The sequence below is a fragment of the Teleopsis dalmanni genome, chromosome X (genome assembly GCF_002237135.1).
Source record: "Teleopsis dalmanni isolate 2A chromosome X, ASM223713v2, whole genome shotgun sequence".
Lineage (NCBI taxonomy): Eukaryota > Metazoa > Arthropoda > Insecta > Diptera > Diopsidae > Teleopsis > Teleopsis dalmanni.
In genome coordinates this window covers 64,937,099-64,956,794 of record NC_051848.1, presented here as the reverse complement: position 1 = coordinate 64,956,794, position 19,696 = coordinate 64,937,099, and the positions used below count along the sequence as shown (strand labels likewise).

The 19,696-nt window shown below is 30.8% G+C and overlaps 2 protein-coding genes across 2 annotated transcripts; both read right to left on the bottom strand.

The window, feature by feature from the left end:
• Window positions 1–1,813: 1,813 nt before the first annotated feature.
• Window positions 1,814–2,538, bottom strand: LOC119662210. The gene is made up of 2 exons (XM_038071783.1): window positions 2,354–2,538; window positions 1,814–2,296 (listed from the first exon to the last, which is right to left on the bottom strand). The coding sequence occupies exons 1-2, from the start codon at window positions 2,475–2,477 to the stop codon at window positions 1,854–1,856; spliced, it is 567 nt and encodes a 188-aa protein (XP_037927711.1). The 5' UTR covers window positions 2,478–2,538; the 3' UTR covers window positions 1,814–1,853.
• Window positions 2,539–10,546: 8,008 nt separating this feature from the next.
• LOC119689927 (probable serine/threonine-protein kinase DDB_G0268642) lies at window positions 10,547–11,628 on the bottom strand. The gene is made up of 2 exons (XM_038104864.1): window positions 11,298–11,628; window positions 10,547–11,237 (listed from the first exon to the last, which is right to left on the bottom strand). The coding sequence occupies exons 1-2, from the start codon at window positions 11,419–11,421 to the stop codon at window positions 10,645–10,647; spliced, it is 717 nt and encodes a 238-aa protein (XP_037960792.1). The 5' UTR covers window positions 11,422–11,628; the 3' UTR covers window positions 10,547–10,644.
• Window positions 11,629–19,696: the final 8,068 nt, after the last annotated feature.

Sequence of the window (19,696 nt, the reverse complement as noted above, 5' to 3'; positions counted from 1 at the left end):
CTTGGAAATAATTCTTGTATTTAATTATTCGTAAATAATTATTTTTTTTTTGAGACTGCAAGTACCAGGAATCGAACTCGGGTCCTGCCAAATGTGAAGCTCAGAATCAGCGCACCTTAACCAACTGATCCAAAGCCGTACTTGACTTTTTTGTTCGCATATTTTTCTGGAGTTTTAATTAATTATTAATGTTCTTTTACTTTATTGTTTTTTTTAATGAACAAATCTTGCTTAAAAATATAATTATTAATTTTAAATTTCAAAAAATTTTATGTAAGTCTTAAAAATATAATATTATTTTATTATATCATCGTTAGGGTCACTTCTCCATAGGTGCCTTCTGCGGTTCTACAACAAAAGTCGTTCCTTAGTTCATTTAAATGATGAGAAGTTTATATACCTAACATTTATACCTATCTAAATGAGGGAGTATAAGGCTATAGTAGAGGTAAAGTGACGTCAGCAGTCAGTAGCCATTAATCAGTAGTCATCAGTAATCGAAATTGAGCAATGGAAGTCGTCGGTTGCAGTAGTCGGTCGAGAGATTTTATGGTTCATATTTACATTTATAAATTGTGTTAGTGAACAAAATCTTGATAAGAATGATGTACATTTACAACACACGATACATATGAGAAGAGAGTGTGAGTGCAGATAAAATTTGGTAATTTTTTTCTAATTTGATATTAATTTAAACATTATACATAAATTAATGTGCTTTCCTACGATTTCGACCCACTGTGTTCCTTTTTCCACTGGTTTGCTGTCACTTAAAACGTGACCAGAATTAATTTTGTACCATCGCCACTTATGCTTTGACAAACAATTTAAATTTTTGCAACCACGGTATGATGATTGACTGTGGCTAGGTTTGTAATACCAATAATTCACAGTTGGACGGACATGGAATTGCGATAGAAGAAAGGAGTGTGGCCACAAAACACTTAGCAGTTCTCACGCTGCTTACAAGCCTCTGTCTCTGTACTTTCAAGTACATACTTAAAAATGTGAAGTGAATTTGAAATTTTAATCAAACTGAATTTCCTAACATAATTCGAAGGATTTCACAATACAATTAATGGCTCTGACTTTTAATAGTTAATAAATCGATTTGAAATTAATTAAAGGAAGTTAATTAATAATTTGAATCATCATCTCGCCAATTTTTACACAAGACTGAACTAACTGTATAAAAAATACAGTTTAGTGGATTTATAGATATGAAATAATTTTGCAGTTTAGTCTTAGATTTATGACAGTTCCGGATTCGTAGACTCAAAGTTCTTTATAGCAAATCAAGCACAATAATAACAATATTTGTTCTACACATGTTCTCGAATCTTGATAGCATATTTTAATATGTAGAAAAAAGAAAATTATATATGTACGAATTTTTTAGAGAGGTTTCTAACAGTACTGAACTGCAACAGCAAAAATTTTTATTTATTTTTAATTAATTGTTTCAAGTATAACCAAATACCCATCATCAGTGGTCTTGGCATCATTTCTTAAATTTTATTATTCGTAAATAATTTTTTGAAGCTGCAAGTACCAATGGTTCAACTTATACCCTGCCAAATTTAAAGTTTAGAGTCAGCGTGCATTAGTTAACTGACCCAATGGCGTACCTCAACACCTAAGATATGTTTGAAATTATTTTTATTATCTGGTGCGAAGGACTTAGAAGTCCAGTTCCTTATTCTTAGTTAACTTTACAATTAAGTTTATTGCTAACTTACAAATAAATTATTAAATAAATATTATTATTATTATTATTATTTTTATTATTATTTTTTTCTAGGAGATAGTGGCCATTGAGGTTTTAAAAATTTGCATTTTCGACATTTAAGTAGTTATATCTCAGACTCTGTAAATGGTAGTGTCCTCCTGTCCTCCTCAGATACCAACACTTCACCATTTGCCTCGACAATCTCTTGTTTATCACTTCCATCAACTGTGTCCATTAATTCCAGCGGCTTATTTTCAAACATTTCTGCATAAATTGTACGACATTCATCGAAAATCATAAAATCGTCCAGGTCATCATCAGTTTTAGAATCCGGAAATAGTTCCTTTTTTGTGAAACGCATATTGGAATGCTTTTTGTCTACTTTTACCTCATCGTCACTGAAACCGTCAGATTTTGGAACTATTGAATGTGGCCATTCACGTCTTGTTTTAATACCCACAATACCGAGATGTGGTAACAAATAAGACATATCATTTCCATATTTGAACCCTGGTTTGTCACAAAAACTTTGAACCAACCAATCCCAGCGGGCCTTTAGCCATTTATCTAAAAATAAAACACCTTTTATTTATAGAAACAATAAATAGCTTGGTTGGTTTTTACCTTCCGTTTGAAATTCTGCTTCCAGTTGTTTCCAAATTCGTTTTGTTTCCTCCAACGACCCGGTTTTGTCATACAACTTTTGGTGCTTTTGAATTGCTTTTATAAGCGCTAAATTAATTTCCATTTTAGCGTGAAAATTTTTAAGTTTTGATTTTCAGAAATCAAAAAGTCAAACTATTTTCTGATTATAAAATTGCTAATTCACAATATAAGTTGATTTTATGCATTCACAATAGTGCTCAACGTATTATAGCCAAAGCATATTTTATAAGAATGAAAACTCAAATGCAAACTAAAATAAAGTCACTTTAAGGACACCATTTAATTAGTGAACTCATCTTTAAATTACAATTCATTCATGCCAAAGAATAAACCTCTTAGAAAGAAGACATTGAAGAGTTTTTTGAGTGTGATCTCGAGATGAGCCGAATTTGTTTATATTTTGGGAGAATAGGCTTTTGAACAGATATTTGCATATTCTCTGTTTTCTATGCTGAATTAATTAGTTTCTGCCAACAATACAAAACAAAATATCATCTACTTACAATTGAAATGTAAAGAAAGAAGAGTTCTCTTAGCATATTTATAGAACTTTTTGACACCTAAAAGCTCTTTCACATGCAATAAGTAACTTTTCCCAATGGAAACGACATAATCTTAAAGCTAATTAAGAAATTTAATAACTGAGCATGGTAACATGGTATAATATTCGTTTTCATTAATGATAATTTTTGGAAGATCACTAGATTGTACCGAATCAAAAGGTTTCAAAATTATTCTGCTCTGGTACCCTTTATGCCTTAAATTGTCGACATTGTTCAGTTGTTTAGGAGTCAAGTTAGGGGTCTATATTTCTTTCTCGTTCCCTCATTTTATTGGCATGACATTTTTTTTCGAAATTGTGTATTAGTGTTTGAAATTTAATTGAGATTAATTACTCAACATAGTAGTTCAAATCGCTGTTTTCTTTTTTTTGTAGTAAAATGAAAAGTATATTAATTTCTTAAGAATTATTTTTAATTCAGTTTTTGCTAAATGTAGTACTATACAGAAAACTTTTCAGCAAATTAAATGATATTAAATTTAATATAATATTAAATCGTTTTGAAATTAAATATCGCTATGGTGTGTCTATCGTTGTTTTCATATTCCAAAAAAACTATTTTATTAAATATGAATATATAATAATATTATTTATTAAATATAAAACTATTATTTTATTATTAAAATATTATAATAAATAAATATTTTATTAACTATTTTATTTACTTTATTAATAAAAGTATTTTATATTACTTATATTAAACTATTCGTTACTAATTTTTTGGGACTGCAAGTATCAAGAATTGAACTGGTACCCTGCCAAATTTAAAGCTTAGAGCTTGCAGTCTCAAACGATTATTTAGGAATAATTTAATATAAGAAATAATTCGGAAACTACTAATGATAAGTATTTGGCAATACTTGAAATAGCTGTATATGGTCAGCCAAACACATACTTAATTAAAGTTAATAAAATTTTTTGTTATTGTAGTTCACTAATGTTCGAAACCTTTTTGTTAAATACATAAGTTTCTATTAAGTAAAATAGTCACTTACATCATAACTGACGTTAAACTACAATTAAAAAATTAAATATATTATAAAATTGAATTATTCCACAATTTATGCTCGAAGTGTCACAGTTTATGACACAATCATTTAGTCACTTACAATTATGTGGAATAATCACAAAGGATCCTCCTCCCTTCATTTAAAAAATGTGGCTTTTTAAAGAACGAAAGGAAACTCTGCATAATCTCCCACTTTAGTTTATTCCGAAACTGTAATTATAATTCATCGATTCATAAGCAGAGGACAATTACGCAGCTGAGAAGTAATCGTCACAGTATCGAGCGTAGGGCAGTGAAGGGAAGTGTCAAGCTGACGGTGCTGTGAACACAACCCCTAAAAGGTACGTCGAGTATGCAAAAATATGTGCGAGTTTGGAAGAATGGAAAAGTATAAAAATATACACAGCACTGAAATTTGTAAAATATTTCAACTGTCGTTGAGTAGATTAGAAATAAAGACAACGCATAAACAACACAATGAACACAACTCACAATCACAGCAATCGTAGCAGGGATCCAATTGGGTGAGTGAGTAAAGTCTGCGTAGTATCCTTAGCAGCCTTGATGGGTGTGTGTGGATGTGGGTATGGGTATGGGTGCAGCTTTGTGTGTAAATGCGCAATTTATGGGGCAAGTTTAGAGTTAAAACACATCGACAAAATGTGACTATGGAGTTGGAATGAAAGTTTGACTATAGTATTAATGCTTTCGGTACTCATGATGCTAATGTTGATGGGCAAGGATGCGAGCAGAGCACAAGTATGTACGATTTCCACTCGAAGACTCACCCAACAATTGACACTGCACTTTATCGTAAACACTTTGGCATTTTGGCACATTTAACCAACGGTACGTGTGTTTGTACCGCACAGCACATGGAATGAGTGACAGAATGAATTTGTCGGGATTATTGTCAGCCGTATGCCGTGTTGTGTATGTAACTTGTTCGAATTCATTCCCATATGTATAAGTGCATATATAAATACTTAAAATATTTTTTCAAATTAATTTTATTTTTTTTTTCCTTTTTGGTTTTTTGTTTGTTTTTTTGAAGCTTTCCAAGTCTAAGAACACAAAAAAAAGCAAAAACAATCATACCAAATAGAAGCGTTTCTGTTGGTTCCGTAGACTGTAGCATTGCCACGATTTTGACTTTTCTAGTTGCAATAGAATGTCAATGTGCTACACGTTCCAATATTTTTCCGGTTGTGTTGGTAACAAAAACCAAAAAGCAAACATTTTTTCTCGCTACTTGAACAAGGCAAATCGGCTTTTCATTGTAGCTAAAGTGCCTTTGTTCAACAAGAAATTGTTTTTGTTTTTTTATTTTTTTTTTGTTCTTAGTTAAGGTAATAGGGGTCCCCAGGCAGAAAGTTTACTAAACGGCAGCAGGGTATATACAAACCATCATCACCACTCAGTCTTCTTTTTTCACCATTATTCCATTCTTATTTGTATACGTGCCGTTCAATGAAACAATAACGAAGCTGCAAAGATTGAAAGAGTCAATTGGTGTCGCAGTTCCAGTGGCTGAAGTAGAAGGAGAAGAATTAATTTCTAAGCTAATAGGAATATAAAATGACAATACCGTTTAGTTTCGAACTGTGCTTAAATAAGGAAATACTCATAAACATATGTAGACATAGACTCATGTAACTTGCAATTTTTAAAGTTAATAGAAATTTGAAAAATATTCCAAGAAATTTAAAAGTGGCCACTTCCAAAATGTATTGAAACTCAAAGCCAGTTTAAGTACAATAATAAAGAATAAGTAGTTAGGAAATACGAGTTATTTAAAAAGCGATTTAAAAATAATGTAAGTATTTATAACAATGGATTATTAAATTCATAATACTCATATTTAGTTCAAGATATTTTATCCAACCAGAGATAACTGGGATCTGGGATCTATGATGGGTAACTCTGTAGTTACCACCTACACAGATGGCTTAAAGATGGAGGGTGGTACAAGAGTAGGCGTTTTCTCGAAAGATATACAGATAAGGCAGTCCTACCGACTCTCTGATACTTGCAGTGTCTTTCAATCTGAGATATATGCTATTGAAAAAGCAGACAATCTTATACAACTTATTACAATTCGTCCTTGGAATATCACAATTTTTGTAGATAGTCAGGCCGCATTAAAACCAATTGAATCCAAAACGGTTAAACCCAAGATTGTACTAAAATGTCGCTAAAATCTTACAAGGTCTCTCTATACTGTGTTCCTGGACATAGCAATATTTTAAAGAGAATAAACTAGCAGAAGAGATGGTCAGAAGAGGTTGTGAAGTGCATACAAGAGGCCGACCTCTCAGTACAAGCAGCGGTAGGTGAACTGTTTAGGTTCATAGAGCGAATCACCACGGCGGTGACTAACGATTTATGGACTAAACACGAAGATTGTGAGGTCGCTAGAACCTTAAGGCTTATTGGGACAAAAATAAAATTACAAGACTGATCTTCCGCAAACCTGCAGTTTGTGTACTTACTGAGGCAGTGTACCATTACGCCTATGCTATAACGGTGGCGAGTTCCAACAAGTGGATTATGCAGAAGTTGTCAAGGTGAGGAAGAGATAGAATCTATCAATCACATCCTATGTCTCAGTCCAGGACTGCAAACAAGACGACGTCAATGTCTTGGGGATCGTTTTTTCGCAAGCCTGAAGGAGATAACGAAATTAAAACTTTTCGGATCTTCTCGAATGGTTTAACAAGAATAATACACGAAGTTAACAAAGGTTAGCAACTCGCCTCCGTCGGCATAATCTTTCAAAGCATCACAATGGGCAATATATGCCTGCTGATATGCCTGGAAGTGCTGATAACTGTCAGCACGCGCCTTCTCATCCTAACTCGTGATCTTTGTATTAATCTCTATTGATTATATGAATATATTGTGTTGTACATATGCATATTGATCGTTGATTGAGTTAAATTTCTTTTCATAAAAATTACTCAAGTAGTTATCGCTAGTTAATTTCTTTTGCAGGTGCCTGCTGTACTTAATTTCTGTGTATAGTGGAATTGTCTACGACTTAACTATGGTCTTGACAAATAGTGTTAGGTCTTGAATTATTCATAATTTGTTAAAAGGACTTAACATAACATATTTATAACGATCAAATTACCTACTAACGAACTAAGATATATCATTCTAAGTACCTCCAGTAACTTCTTCTGACACTGTGAAAGTCACTTAGGTACTGTTTCACTAACAGAATATTGTCATTTTAAAAGCGATCAATATATAATAACTGGTGAGAGTATAAAGACTGTCGGCTTAAATAGAATTCACCTCTGACACATATGGATAATTTTTTGCTCAATACAGTGAAAAAAAGTGTGTTTGACTTTAATATCGCAATGTTAAATATAATTGGTAATCATGTGATGGTGACCATAACATCTTCAGTGCAGTCATGTGTAACTTTTGGGCTGACATGGCAGTTATATAACAAGACCACATCTTGAGAAAGTTGCCCAATCAGGAGAATAGTGTTTTGAAATAAAAGCTGGAGTTTAAAAAAAAAAAAGTAATTAATTATTTTTTTAGTAACTGTCCTGCTTTGGCTTCATGAAGAAATAGATTCATAGGTAGCACGTCTATGATAGCTTATCGAACTGCTTATTAATAAGATGGAATATTTTTTAAATTTATTAATCAAATTTAACTAGGTTGATCTAGTTTTCGTCTTTTATGGGTTCTTACAAGGAATATGACAGCATAATAGTGAGCTTGTCTTAATTATGAGAAGTGAACGAATATTTGGTCACTTGCCACTCCAATCAACTAACCAACCTTCACACCTCCAGGCAGTGATTTTTAATAGATATAATAGTTTTGTGATAGTTCAACTGTTTTTTCTATATCTTACATGACTAATGGCAATTTTCTTTGTCATTTGATCTTTGAAGAATACTCAATCGTGAATATTATTATCACTAAAACCAGTGCTGCAGAAGGAAAAAGAGAAAAAAATTTCTTAATATAAAGATGGAAAAAGATTTATTGCAATGTTTTATTTTATTACTTATTACTTATATAAATTAATTTTTTAAAAAAAAAAATTTAAAATGAAATTTTTGTTATTAGTAAAGTTTTTAAAGCATTTAGTCTTCAAGAATAAACGTACTATATTTTAAGTGCTGAAAGTATTCAGGTTTTCTTGAGATAACTTCTATTAATATTTTCAAGAGTTTTGTTTTATACCTTCTAATTAGTATTATATGCTAGATTGATTCGATTAGCATGAATTGAATTGAATATGTTATCGTCATATCTTCCATAATATATACACACTGAATACTACACCTATTATGGGTCTATAATTAAAAAATTTGAAAATCAAGCCCTCCTTTTCAAGTACAGTATATATCAATACATACATTAGGGTGCCATTAAGGTGTATGGGCAATTTTTTTTTTCGAAAAATCGGTTGACCGCACCCCCCAGATCGGTTCATTTTACTAAAAAAATAATCTGTGTAAAATTTTAGTTAAATTGCATAAGTGGAGCCCCAAAGATTGGAAAATAACGATTTTTTCCATAAAATTCATTTTTGAATGCTTATATCTTCGACATATTTAATTTTACTTAAAAACTGTCTTCCTTAAAGTTATAGATCTATTTAAAGTAAACACTTCACTTATACAAAGTTTTTCTGTATTTCTAATAATTATTGTGTAAAAGAAAAAATAAGCTGAAATCAATCGATTGTTAGCTTTGCTAGTACTATGAATGTAATTGTCCGCTTTAACTTTACATAAAATTTAATATTTCTAAAAAATTTAAAATACATTCAAAATATCTAAAATTTAATATTTCTTCTAATAAAAAAAAAATTATGTACCTTTTATTATTTTATTTTTAAAGTTGCTGGAACAAAGTATCTTTATTAGAATTTGGAATACGACGGCTGTAATCGTTAATAATATTTAATATGCACTATTTTTGATTCTCCTTTTTTATTTAAATAGAATTATAGCCCAGCATTAGTGTCACTCCTCGCTTTGCCGTATCGTTTACTACTTTCAAGCTTAAAAGCGTTATCTTAGCTTGAATAAAATTAAGGTCTTTATGCCATTTTGTGGGACATATTTTCATGAAGTCATCGCACAACTTGAAACGATAAAAAATGTTTTTAGTATTTTTGTATACAAACTCCTCAATTCCTTTGTCGACGATTTCAGTTTTTTTTGCGCGATCTATTGATACTCTCCTGACTTCCTTGTCATCACTATCTATATTCAAATTTGAAACCATCTTTTTCTTTGTCTCAGGTGATATATTTATCACCTTATCCAAAAAAGCAAAATGAACAAGCTTTGAGCTTAAATACCAAATAGAATTTTTTCATATTGACTGAGAATAGAAAGAAGATTAAAATATTGGAAATGAGCTATGACTGATGACAAAGCATTAAACCATACTTCAACACACACTTTAGTAATAAATATACATATACTGCAAAGAGCACTTTCTTCTTCTGTAGATAGTTTGAACTCTTTCCTAAATAAAAATATTTTTAATGCATTCATGGCTTTCGCCATCCATCTTGCGTGATGTATAGTCCCAAGATCTCGAAACTTTATGCTGCAGTTCGGCTTTTCTCCTATATATATTAATGCAAGTTCCAGAAGTTCCCCATAATCATCTCTTTGTTGATTATCCTTACGAATCTTATTAATGAAACTTGTAATTCATAACACATCATCTGTGTTCAATGAATTTCTCACTTTTTCATTTTTTAAGTCGACTGTCAAATTTGTCAACGCTTATTTTCGGCCAAAAATTTTGAAATCGTTGAAATAATTCAACATTTGGGCTTTCAGACTTGCAAACCTTAGCATGGAAGATACTTTTGAGAATAGTTTCGTAAATGTGATGTCTGCAAGCTAAATATAAAAGATCTCTTTCTAAATGCTTTTCAATAATTGAGCAAGCTTCATTAAAAGAACCAGTGTTTACAGCTGTCGTATCAGAGACCAAAGCTTGCACGTAATCCTGCAAACCCCATTCAAATGGCAGATGCCTGTGCTCTTCCTGTACCATTTTTCAGAGCAGGAATTTAAAGTAATTGCTCAACAGACCCTCTTGAGATTATAATAGGTCGACGGTCCACATTTTGTTTTCCGTCTAAAGCTGACAGCAATCTTTCATCCCAATGCACACAAACTACATTTAGCTCACAAACTTTGAACTGTTTTTTTAAATCTTCTATTGTTCATTTATTGGTATTCGTGCCTGTTGCCAAAATATGATAAGTTCTTTTATAGTAAATGTAGCACTTTCGCTTGACCATAACTTAACCACAAGCATGGTAAAAAAGGACTTTTAATACTTCCCTATTTGATGGTAATTTACTTCCAGTCAACCTACTAGAATTCTAACCAACAAGGTATATACTAATATTGAATATTAAAAACTATTATTTTCCACTTCTAATTTGGGTTCATAATTCAAATCAAATGTTATCAGATGTATTTTCAAGAAATCAGTTTGAACAATTAAATAAAAAGAAATAAGTTAAAAGCTACAAGTATTTGCTGAATTTATTTATTTATATAAAGTCATCTACAATGTATTAATTAAATAAATTATATGGCTTAAACCATACAATTATCTTCAACATCGTTTTTTTAGTGTTTAAGTCTAGTTTAGTTTAAAAAATTGTTAAACATCAATTATTTCCTCTTCAGATGAGGACGAGGTATCAAATAATTCATTTTCATCGGAATCATCCTCTTCAGATTCGACCTCTTCAGATTCGACCTCATCAGATTCGACCTCTTCAGATTCGACCTCTTCAGATTCGGCCTCCTCAGATTCGACGTCTTCAGATTCGACCTCTTCCTTATTTGCGTCAAAAGTTTCCTTATCCTTATTTACCTTAGCTGTATCCATTAATTTTAGCTGCTTATTATCAGAGTTGTTACACTGTAGTACTCTGACGGACACTTCTTTTTCAACAATCTTAAAATAGTTTACGTCATCCTTCGCTTCCTTCTGACATATGACGTTATTTCTGTAACCGCGTTTGATTCTAAAACCGTCACTATCCATTTCGCCCTCATCACTAGAATCACTATCATATTCCACCATCGTGTCTAATGACCGTAAAATAGCAAATGGCCATTCACATCTCTTTTCAACACCTTCAATACCGAAATATGGCAACAAATAGGACATATCATTCGCATATTTGAACTCCGGCTTGTCACAGAAACTTTGAAGCAACCAATCCCAGCGAGCTTTTAGCCATCTCACTAAAAACAAAATAATTATTCGAATTTCAGAAGTAATAAATAATGTAGTTCTTCTTCAACCTCGTGTAGCAAATTCATATTGGAGTTTTTTCCAAATGACTTTTCTCTCCTCCAACGTACCGGTTTTATTATACAAAATTGGATGCTTTTGAACTGCTTTTATAAGTGCCAAATTAATTTCCATTGCACGTAAAAATTGTCCTTTAAAAAAAAAACTACTTCAATTTATTTAACAAACAAAATGTCAAACCTTGTTCTTGCTTTCAAATCAGTAGTTCACAATATACGTTCTTTCTATCCGTTCAGAATAGTGCTCAACGTGTTGTAGGCAAAAAATATTTTATAAGAATGAAAGCTCAAATGCAAGCTAAAATCAAGTTACTTTATATTGGATAGTTTTGTTTAAAATTTTGGTTGTCAAAAACTTAAAACTGACATCTTAAATCAAAAGGCAACTATATCGAGATTCCGACGACAAAATAATGTCATTTGATTGTCAGATTTGTTATATCTCAACAGTTTTTAACTGCTTTCCCGAAATATTTACTTAGCACATTTGATATATACGTATGATACATAGTTTGCACAAATGATATGCACATCTGATATCCAACAGTTTCGTTTCATTTTGCATGAAAACGGTTTGTACTGTACAATACTGCTCTACTGTGAACACTCCAAAATAAAATCAACTTGATTTTGTGGAAACTACGATTCAGTTCGTTTTTTAGAAGACTTTTCAAAGTTCCTTGGTACATTAGCACGAATGACATCCTCAGGGACCTCAAGATTGATCCCATCAAAAAATACATAAAGGATAGAGCCCTGAAATTATTTGCGAAATCTGACAGTCTTACTAACACCGCGTTATCAAATCTCAGAATGGTTACAGGCTCCTCGTGGAGATATGCAGATCTGAGGTCAATTATTGCTTAGTCTAATGAAGTGATACACAAAAATCCAGTCAAGGCGCAAAGAGGGATTTTGTAGAAACCTCGCAGTTAATAGAGAGTAAAAGTGCTTAGGTGCACTGACTCAACTCAACTAGCCTCAACATAGTATAAAATTCCCAAACAAATTTTCTTGACTTGAACTTGTTTTGCTGTAGAAATCATGAATGATATGAAATGACAGCTTAAATTACAAACAAAACTGTCGTATGAATTCAATATTAAGGTCACTGCTTTGTCAATATAGAAACTATAGCTCATTCACGCCAAACAATAACAGTAGTTTTTTCTTTCAGAGTTGTAAAAAAACAGCATTAAGTCGGGTTAAAACAAATTGGCAACACTTTTAAAATATGTTAAATGCTTATTTTTGACATATGCTTTTTGTTGTGTTGTGTGTACAATGTGGAATATAAAAATTGTAAACACTAAAAATTAATTAATTTAAATAAAAAAAAGAAAAATGAATATTAGAAGTTCAATGGCAAGCATTTCTGTCTTACGTATTTAAATTAATTAATTTATTTATGTATTTGAATTTATTAGTAAATGAAATGCTCATATGATTTTAACGGATGACTGAGAATTTAGCAACATATTTCCAGTGAAAATGCACAATAGACTGATTTTTAAATTTTGCTGCACTTAAAACCAAGAAGTTGACATTTTTGCGAGTAAAACCTAACTCTGAAGATTTTAAGAGCATTGTTGTGGCTTCACATGCTTTCTTTTGCAAGTTGCGAGTTTTTGTTTGCTACTCTGAAAGAAAAAATAACGGCTAATGTTTTTCTGAGAATGGAGATTATTATCTTTGGGTGTAATGAAGAGATGTACCGTAGAAAATGCGTCAATATATTATGTGGGGAGCCTGTTGTAAAAGCATTGACCTTATACCATTTTTCCACTGGTCTGATTTAGGCAGATTTGCTCATTAAGGCCGCTAATGAGAATAATTTACCATATAAAAAATTAACTCATCATAAAAAAATCAACTCATTTAAGATGAAAAATGTTAAATGCAAACCTTACAAATAAATTTCCAACAAAAAGTATTTAGTGAGTAAAATTTAAACAAACAACCTATTTCACATGCTTAAATCAGCTCATACTAATGGAAATCATCAGGAGATATATTTTTACTACTTTTAAAGACAGTGATGGAGACTATGAATAGTATGGACTATGAGTGTTACCATCTGAAGTAAAGCTCATTTTGCACATTTGAGATTTTTTAAATAATTAAAAACTGTGGAGTTTATGTTGAAAACTATCTCATTTTAAAACTGCTTCAATTACGTATATAATTTTTCTAAAAAGAAGGGAATCAGTGTGTACCTAAGAAAATTCAGATCAGTTATAGTTTGTTTATTTTCGGAAGTCTGCATACCTGCCCATTATATTGTTGCATAATTTTAAATAATAATTGCAAGGTTTTAGAAGAAAGGAAGCTACTTTAAACTTCTCCTTTAAATACCCCTTCTTGAACAATATATCCTTGAGTTACTTCAAGAGATTTTTAAGTTTAACTCATTAACGATGTTTGGTTAAACGAAAAATTGCACTCATACATACCTGTATCCGGATTTTGTTGTTTGTTAACTACTCCTTAAGTAAAATTTCTTTTTTTGTTATGTTGGTACACCCTTTCTTGACATACATATATGGACATATATGGAGACTACCTCAAGTGCATTTAGTGATTTTTACTATGGAAATTTCTTGTAGTATGCGATTTTTTGACCAGACACAGCTGTCAACACCACTGTCATCGCTCAGGCACCATATTCGCCAGATCTGGCGCCGTGCGACTTTTTCCTGTTCCCGAAACTCAAATTGCCCCATCGTGGTAAGCGTTTTAAGTCCATAGAATCGGTAAAAGAGAATTCGCTGAAGGAACTAAAAGCCATACCTGCACAGGCCAACGAAAAGTGTATGGAAGATTGGATTAAGCGTTGGGATATGTGTATCGCTTCAGAAGGAGCATATTTTGAAGGAGATAAAATAAATTTGGAATAAAATTTAAATTTGTGTGTTTTATTTACAAAATCCTGGTACTTTTTGAGCATAAGGTAATATTTGTATATAAAAGCTGACAGTTATTTTAAACTAGTGTAGTTACTAACATAAAAGTCTTTAAATAGTGTAATTGGTATACTATATAGGAATTATATGGACTCAATCTTTCCAAAAAAAATTTTTTCTGCCTATCAACGAATGTGTATTTTAGTTTAATAGTAATATAAATAGTAGTAATACATTAGTATAAATTAATAATAATATAATCCAAGTCACTTTTTAAAACTCAAGTTAATACAGACAAAAGATAATGATAGTGGTAGTTCTGTTCTAGTATGTTTTTTATATTACATCTTACTTTAATTTGTATTCAAACCAAGGAGGCAGTAATATTAAATTATGTCTTTAGATGGCCTGCTGTTCCCACCGTATGTTAACTAAGAAACGTATAATCAACATCCTTCACCCCCAGTGGAGTACTGTATCAATTTAAGAACGTATATGGCAAATGAATTAAGTTCGAGGTATCGTTTTTATTGGATATTGTTAAGTAAACAATTATAATGACATCTGAAAAATTTCACTCGTATGGATGCCTGCATATTTCGATAATCGCCGTTGTCAAAATATGGGAAGAAATATTGTAAATATTTAGTTAATCATAAAAACTGTCAAGGAAGTGAACAGTCATTTACTGTAGGCAAACTGTATTTCATATTAAATTACAAGTTGGAGGAAAATATTTTTTATTTCTTGCCATTAATAAACTCTTCATAGAGAAATAAAAAAAATACTCTGTGTGGGAATACTAAAGAGGGATGGCTTGCAGTATTGTATAAATATAATTGTTCCACATTTTACTAAATTGTATACTTTTTTTGTTTTTTGAATATATTCCTCTATATATATATATATGTATGTATATGTTATTTGTTTAATTACAATCTGTCAGCAGACATTTAGATATTTATATTAAACACAACAAATTGACAAATATTGAAGTGTTTACAAAAATATATATAATTTTGCCGTATTTCTTTTGATATAATACAATTATCACTGAACCGAGCTAAACTTCTTAACTTTAAAAGGCAAGTCACATATATGTACATACAGTATCTCTTTTAAGACGTGAGTAGGGAACCACTGTTATCTATTGCATTTAAAATCGGATTTCTGTTATTAATATAAAAAAAATTGTTTAAAAAAGTAATTCGTCTTAAACAGTTAACTGTTCTAAGATAATAGGAAGGTAAATATTTAGAATGAAAATGTTTTATAATTGTATTTAAAATCATATAAATATCGAATATTTTTAATAAGGGTTGTTCACTAAACGACTATGAAATATTAAATGAACCGTACTCTGTGATACTTGAACTCATGTTTTCAATTTTGACAATTGAATAAAAAATTATAAAAAATAAAAACATAATTAATTAATTTAATTATTCTACAGCTGGTTTATGATTTCGTTCTAATATAAACACAGCAAGTGAACTTGTAACAAAAGTCCAGAAAAATGTGTAAACATCAAACTCAAGTACAAGTTTCGGTCATTGGTTCAGGAGCGCTGACTCTGAGCTTCAAATCTGTAAAGGCACGAGTTCAATCTCTGCTACTTACAGTCTCAAAAAATTATTTACGAATAATTAAATACAAGAATTATTTCCAAGACCACTGAAGATGGGTATTTGGCAATACTCGAAACAGCTTTATGGTCAGCCAAAAATTCAATTAATTAAAATAATATAAAAATGAATTTTTGTTGTTGTAGTTCACTACTGTTCGTAAAACCTGCTTATAAAAAATTATTAAAAAAAAATTAATTATTAATAAATGCGTCTTATTTTACTGGTATTTATACCGCAATTAATAAAAAAAAGCTACTGATATCAAGAAAAAGTCATACGATTATTTTCAATATTCCAATATTTCCAATAACAGAATTCTTTAAAAAACTAATTAAAAGTGGATTCATATTTTAAAATGTTAGTAATATATTTACATTATTAACATTATTGTGATACTTAATTTGTAAAAATGTTTGTATTGCAATGAAGGAGGTATTGAAGACTTTATAAGCTTAATATATGTTTTTTTAGAATAATAAGCTAAGTCCATCTATCACTTAAGCAATAAACAAGTCACTTAATTTTTGAGTATTAAAGTAGAAAAAGTGCGGACGAATGCATGGATCATGACGGTTTGTTTGCTCCGAGATATAAAACCGACATTTATTTTCCATTCCAATTATTATTTTTTATAACTTTTTTAAGTTATTACATTCTTAAAAATCAAACAGAAATCCATATCTTCACATTTGTATGTTTCCGATTATATGGTTGAATATCATAGTTATAGACCTATTGACCCACTATTCCAACCACAGTCTTAAGATGCAAGATAACTACTTACTCTCAATTTACTATCACGACTAATACGAAGAAACTAAAAAAAGTCTTAATGGAAAACTATTTTTTATTCTTGATCTGGTGGCGCTTTTTTCTGTCATTCTTGGTCGTCGTTCCACTACGTCTATTCCTAACACCGCTACTTTCCATACACATAGTTTAACTTAGGGTTAGTAAGATAAATTTACCTGCTTTATCATACTACTTTTGTCTTAATGGAAAACTATTTTTTAATCTTGATCTGGTGGCGCTTTTTTTCTGTCATTCTGGGTCGTCGTTCCACCACGTCTATTCCTAACACCGCTACTTTCCATACACATAGTTTACCTTAGGGTTGCTAAGATAAATTCACCTGCTTTATCGTACTACTTTCGTCTTAATGGAAAACTATTTTTTAATCTTGATGTGATGGCGCTTTTTTTCTGTCATTCTGGGTCGTCGTTCCACCACGTCTATTCCTAACACCGCTACTTTCCATACACATAGTTTACCTTAGGGTTGCTAAGATAAATTTACCTGCTTTATCGCATCTACTTTCGTGATTGCATCTATAATAGGTATGTACTATCACTTCATTCGGTTTAGATTTGGTGGATCTTCTTAACTGTCACACTTTATATACCTATTGCGCCCCTTTCTGACACCGCTGTTGTTCTTACTTATAGGGTACTTGTGAATATAGGGCACTAAAGTTTGCGTAAATTGGATTTAACTGATCTTCATTTCTGTCTCCCTAGACCAACATCCAATCGCGCGCAGCATAACACCACTATTGTTTTTACTTATAGGTCACTTAACCTTCGCTAAAGCCAAAGCAAACTGCTTTATAGAAATTTACCTTATAAATTTACCTAATAATTCTGTTGAGTAATTTACCTAATTTAATTTAAACTAATTGAATTTAATTTATGTTGGTATTGTAATAAATTTTGAATGGTAAATATATTTGGTTGTGGCTGCTATTTGTTGTCAATTCTCCAGGGGGTGAGTTACTTGGGACTCACAAATGAATCAATTGACTTGTTTATTATATTGAAACATATTATTGCGTTTAAACCAGTATAATTTGAATGGTTGAATTTGAATATGAATTCAAAAAGTCAATAAAAATATTGGATTTACTAAACCGAAACACAATTACAAATAAAATACACATTCAAAGGAGTATTTGAAATGTTTTTTATTCGTTTCTTATCCTTTGACTGCTTAATATTTATCCAAGCTTTATATGAATTTCACTTCAGCAATTCAATCGGTCTTACATGTTGTGAAATAAATGTACAGTAGCCAAAGCTCGATATCCTTTATAATGTCTAAAGTAGTTATATGGAATACTGAAATTTCAAAATTCATTATTAAAATTCGCGCTTTCGTAAAGCAAATATTAATATGAAAAATATTTGTGCGCATCAAAGGGGCCGCAGTGAAGTTCAGAAATCAATATCTAAAAATGGTATCAAAGTTTTAGAAATAAATTGAAATGGAAATACATTGAAATGAAATTATTATGATTGAAATTCATTGAAAAAATGATGCATACTTTAAATATAAAAACGTCATAGAAAACTGTAAATAAAATAACAACAAAATTCTGAAGGATAACTGCTCCCACATCAGACAAGTTCAGACAAACATTGGAATTTATTCATAAAAGGATTATTGCAGAACTGAAATTCCATTTGTGGTAGTGTTATGCGTCGTACGGTGCCAGTGCGTTCAAATGTCGACATGTACGTTTGGGTGGGCATGGTTCTACATTTGTATGTTCATCGTACTGTGGTCCTGACGAACATTTTTCCTCGCATATAGATACTCGCATGTGTTTGTGCTGTTACAAATAGTCATTCGTTCTTACCTTGAATATAAAAGTAACAACCGAAAAAAATTAGTCAAAAACAGTACATAAAAAGGTACTGAACGAAGGAATTTCAAGGATAATTTTAAGCAAAGGTATTTAAAACATTTCTACATGCATTTCAAAAAGCTTCTTCCCTATGTTTCACCAACCCAACTTTTTCGTTGCTCAACTTGCGTTCGTACCGGAGTTCGTGCCTTATTAATCCCAGAAATGAAATTTGTAAGGATTGCCTGTGAATTTTTGAAGTACATCAATTAGGAGGAACTCAATGCGAAGATAAGGTCTTAGCCAACAACTTAAGTTTTAAAATAACAATTAAACGTTGACATTCAGGATAATTATGGTCACCGTCGTATTGTTCAATGAGAATGAGACTTCTATGATTCTTTTTTTTTTTTTTTATTTAAATAGATAGTATTTGTTTATACTTTTGTGGGAAAATGCAATTCAGATTGAGTTTTCCATAATTATAGTGTATAGTTAGAATATAACTGTATTAACTTAGTTATTATTATTATTGATATGGGATATAGCACTGATATCGCCAGCTCTATTGTGCTCTTGATCTATTGTAGTTCTTGATTCTTGATTCTTCTTCTTCTTGAGTTAGTGCTATTACGCATAATGGCTGGGGGGCTTATCTCTACCCCACACTAGGCTTTAACTAGGCTAAAAAAAAAACATATCATTTATTTGTCTTTTAGTTGATGACGGACCTTAAATCAGCATATTTTCCTGAGTAAAATTATATTAATAGAAAACTGATTACTGAAATTATGTATGAATCTTTAAATATAACATCTAAATCAATACAACAGCGATTGAAACCAATTTTGTATATCAATAATAAGAGAAAATGACATATATACATTATTATTATAATATATTATTTATTATTGATTTAAAGAAAAAAAATCATAGATTTTTACTTAAAACCTAAATTGACAATACATGAGAATTGTGTATCAGATACATGAAAATTACATTTATTTATTTAATAAATATACTTAAATTACTTTTTTTTCTAATGATAACATATATATTTTGTATTTCATTGTAGTATGCACATATATAATAAATTTTAAAAGTGATAAAATAAAATATTTATAAAGAGGTTTTTTCGAACAGTAGTGAAATACAACAACAAAAATTTATTTATTTTTTATACTATTTTAATTAATTGAATTTTTGGCTGACCATACAGCTGTTTCGAGTATTGCC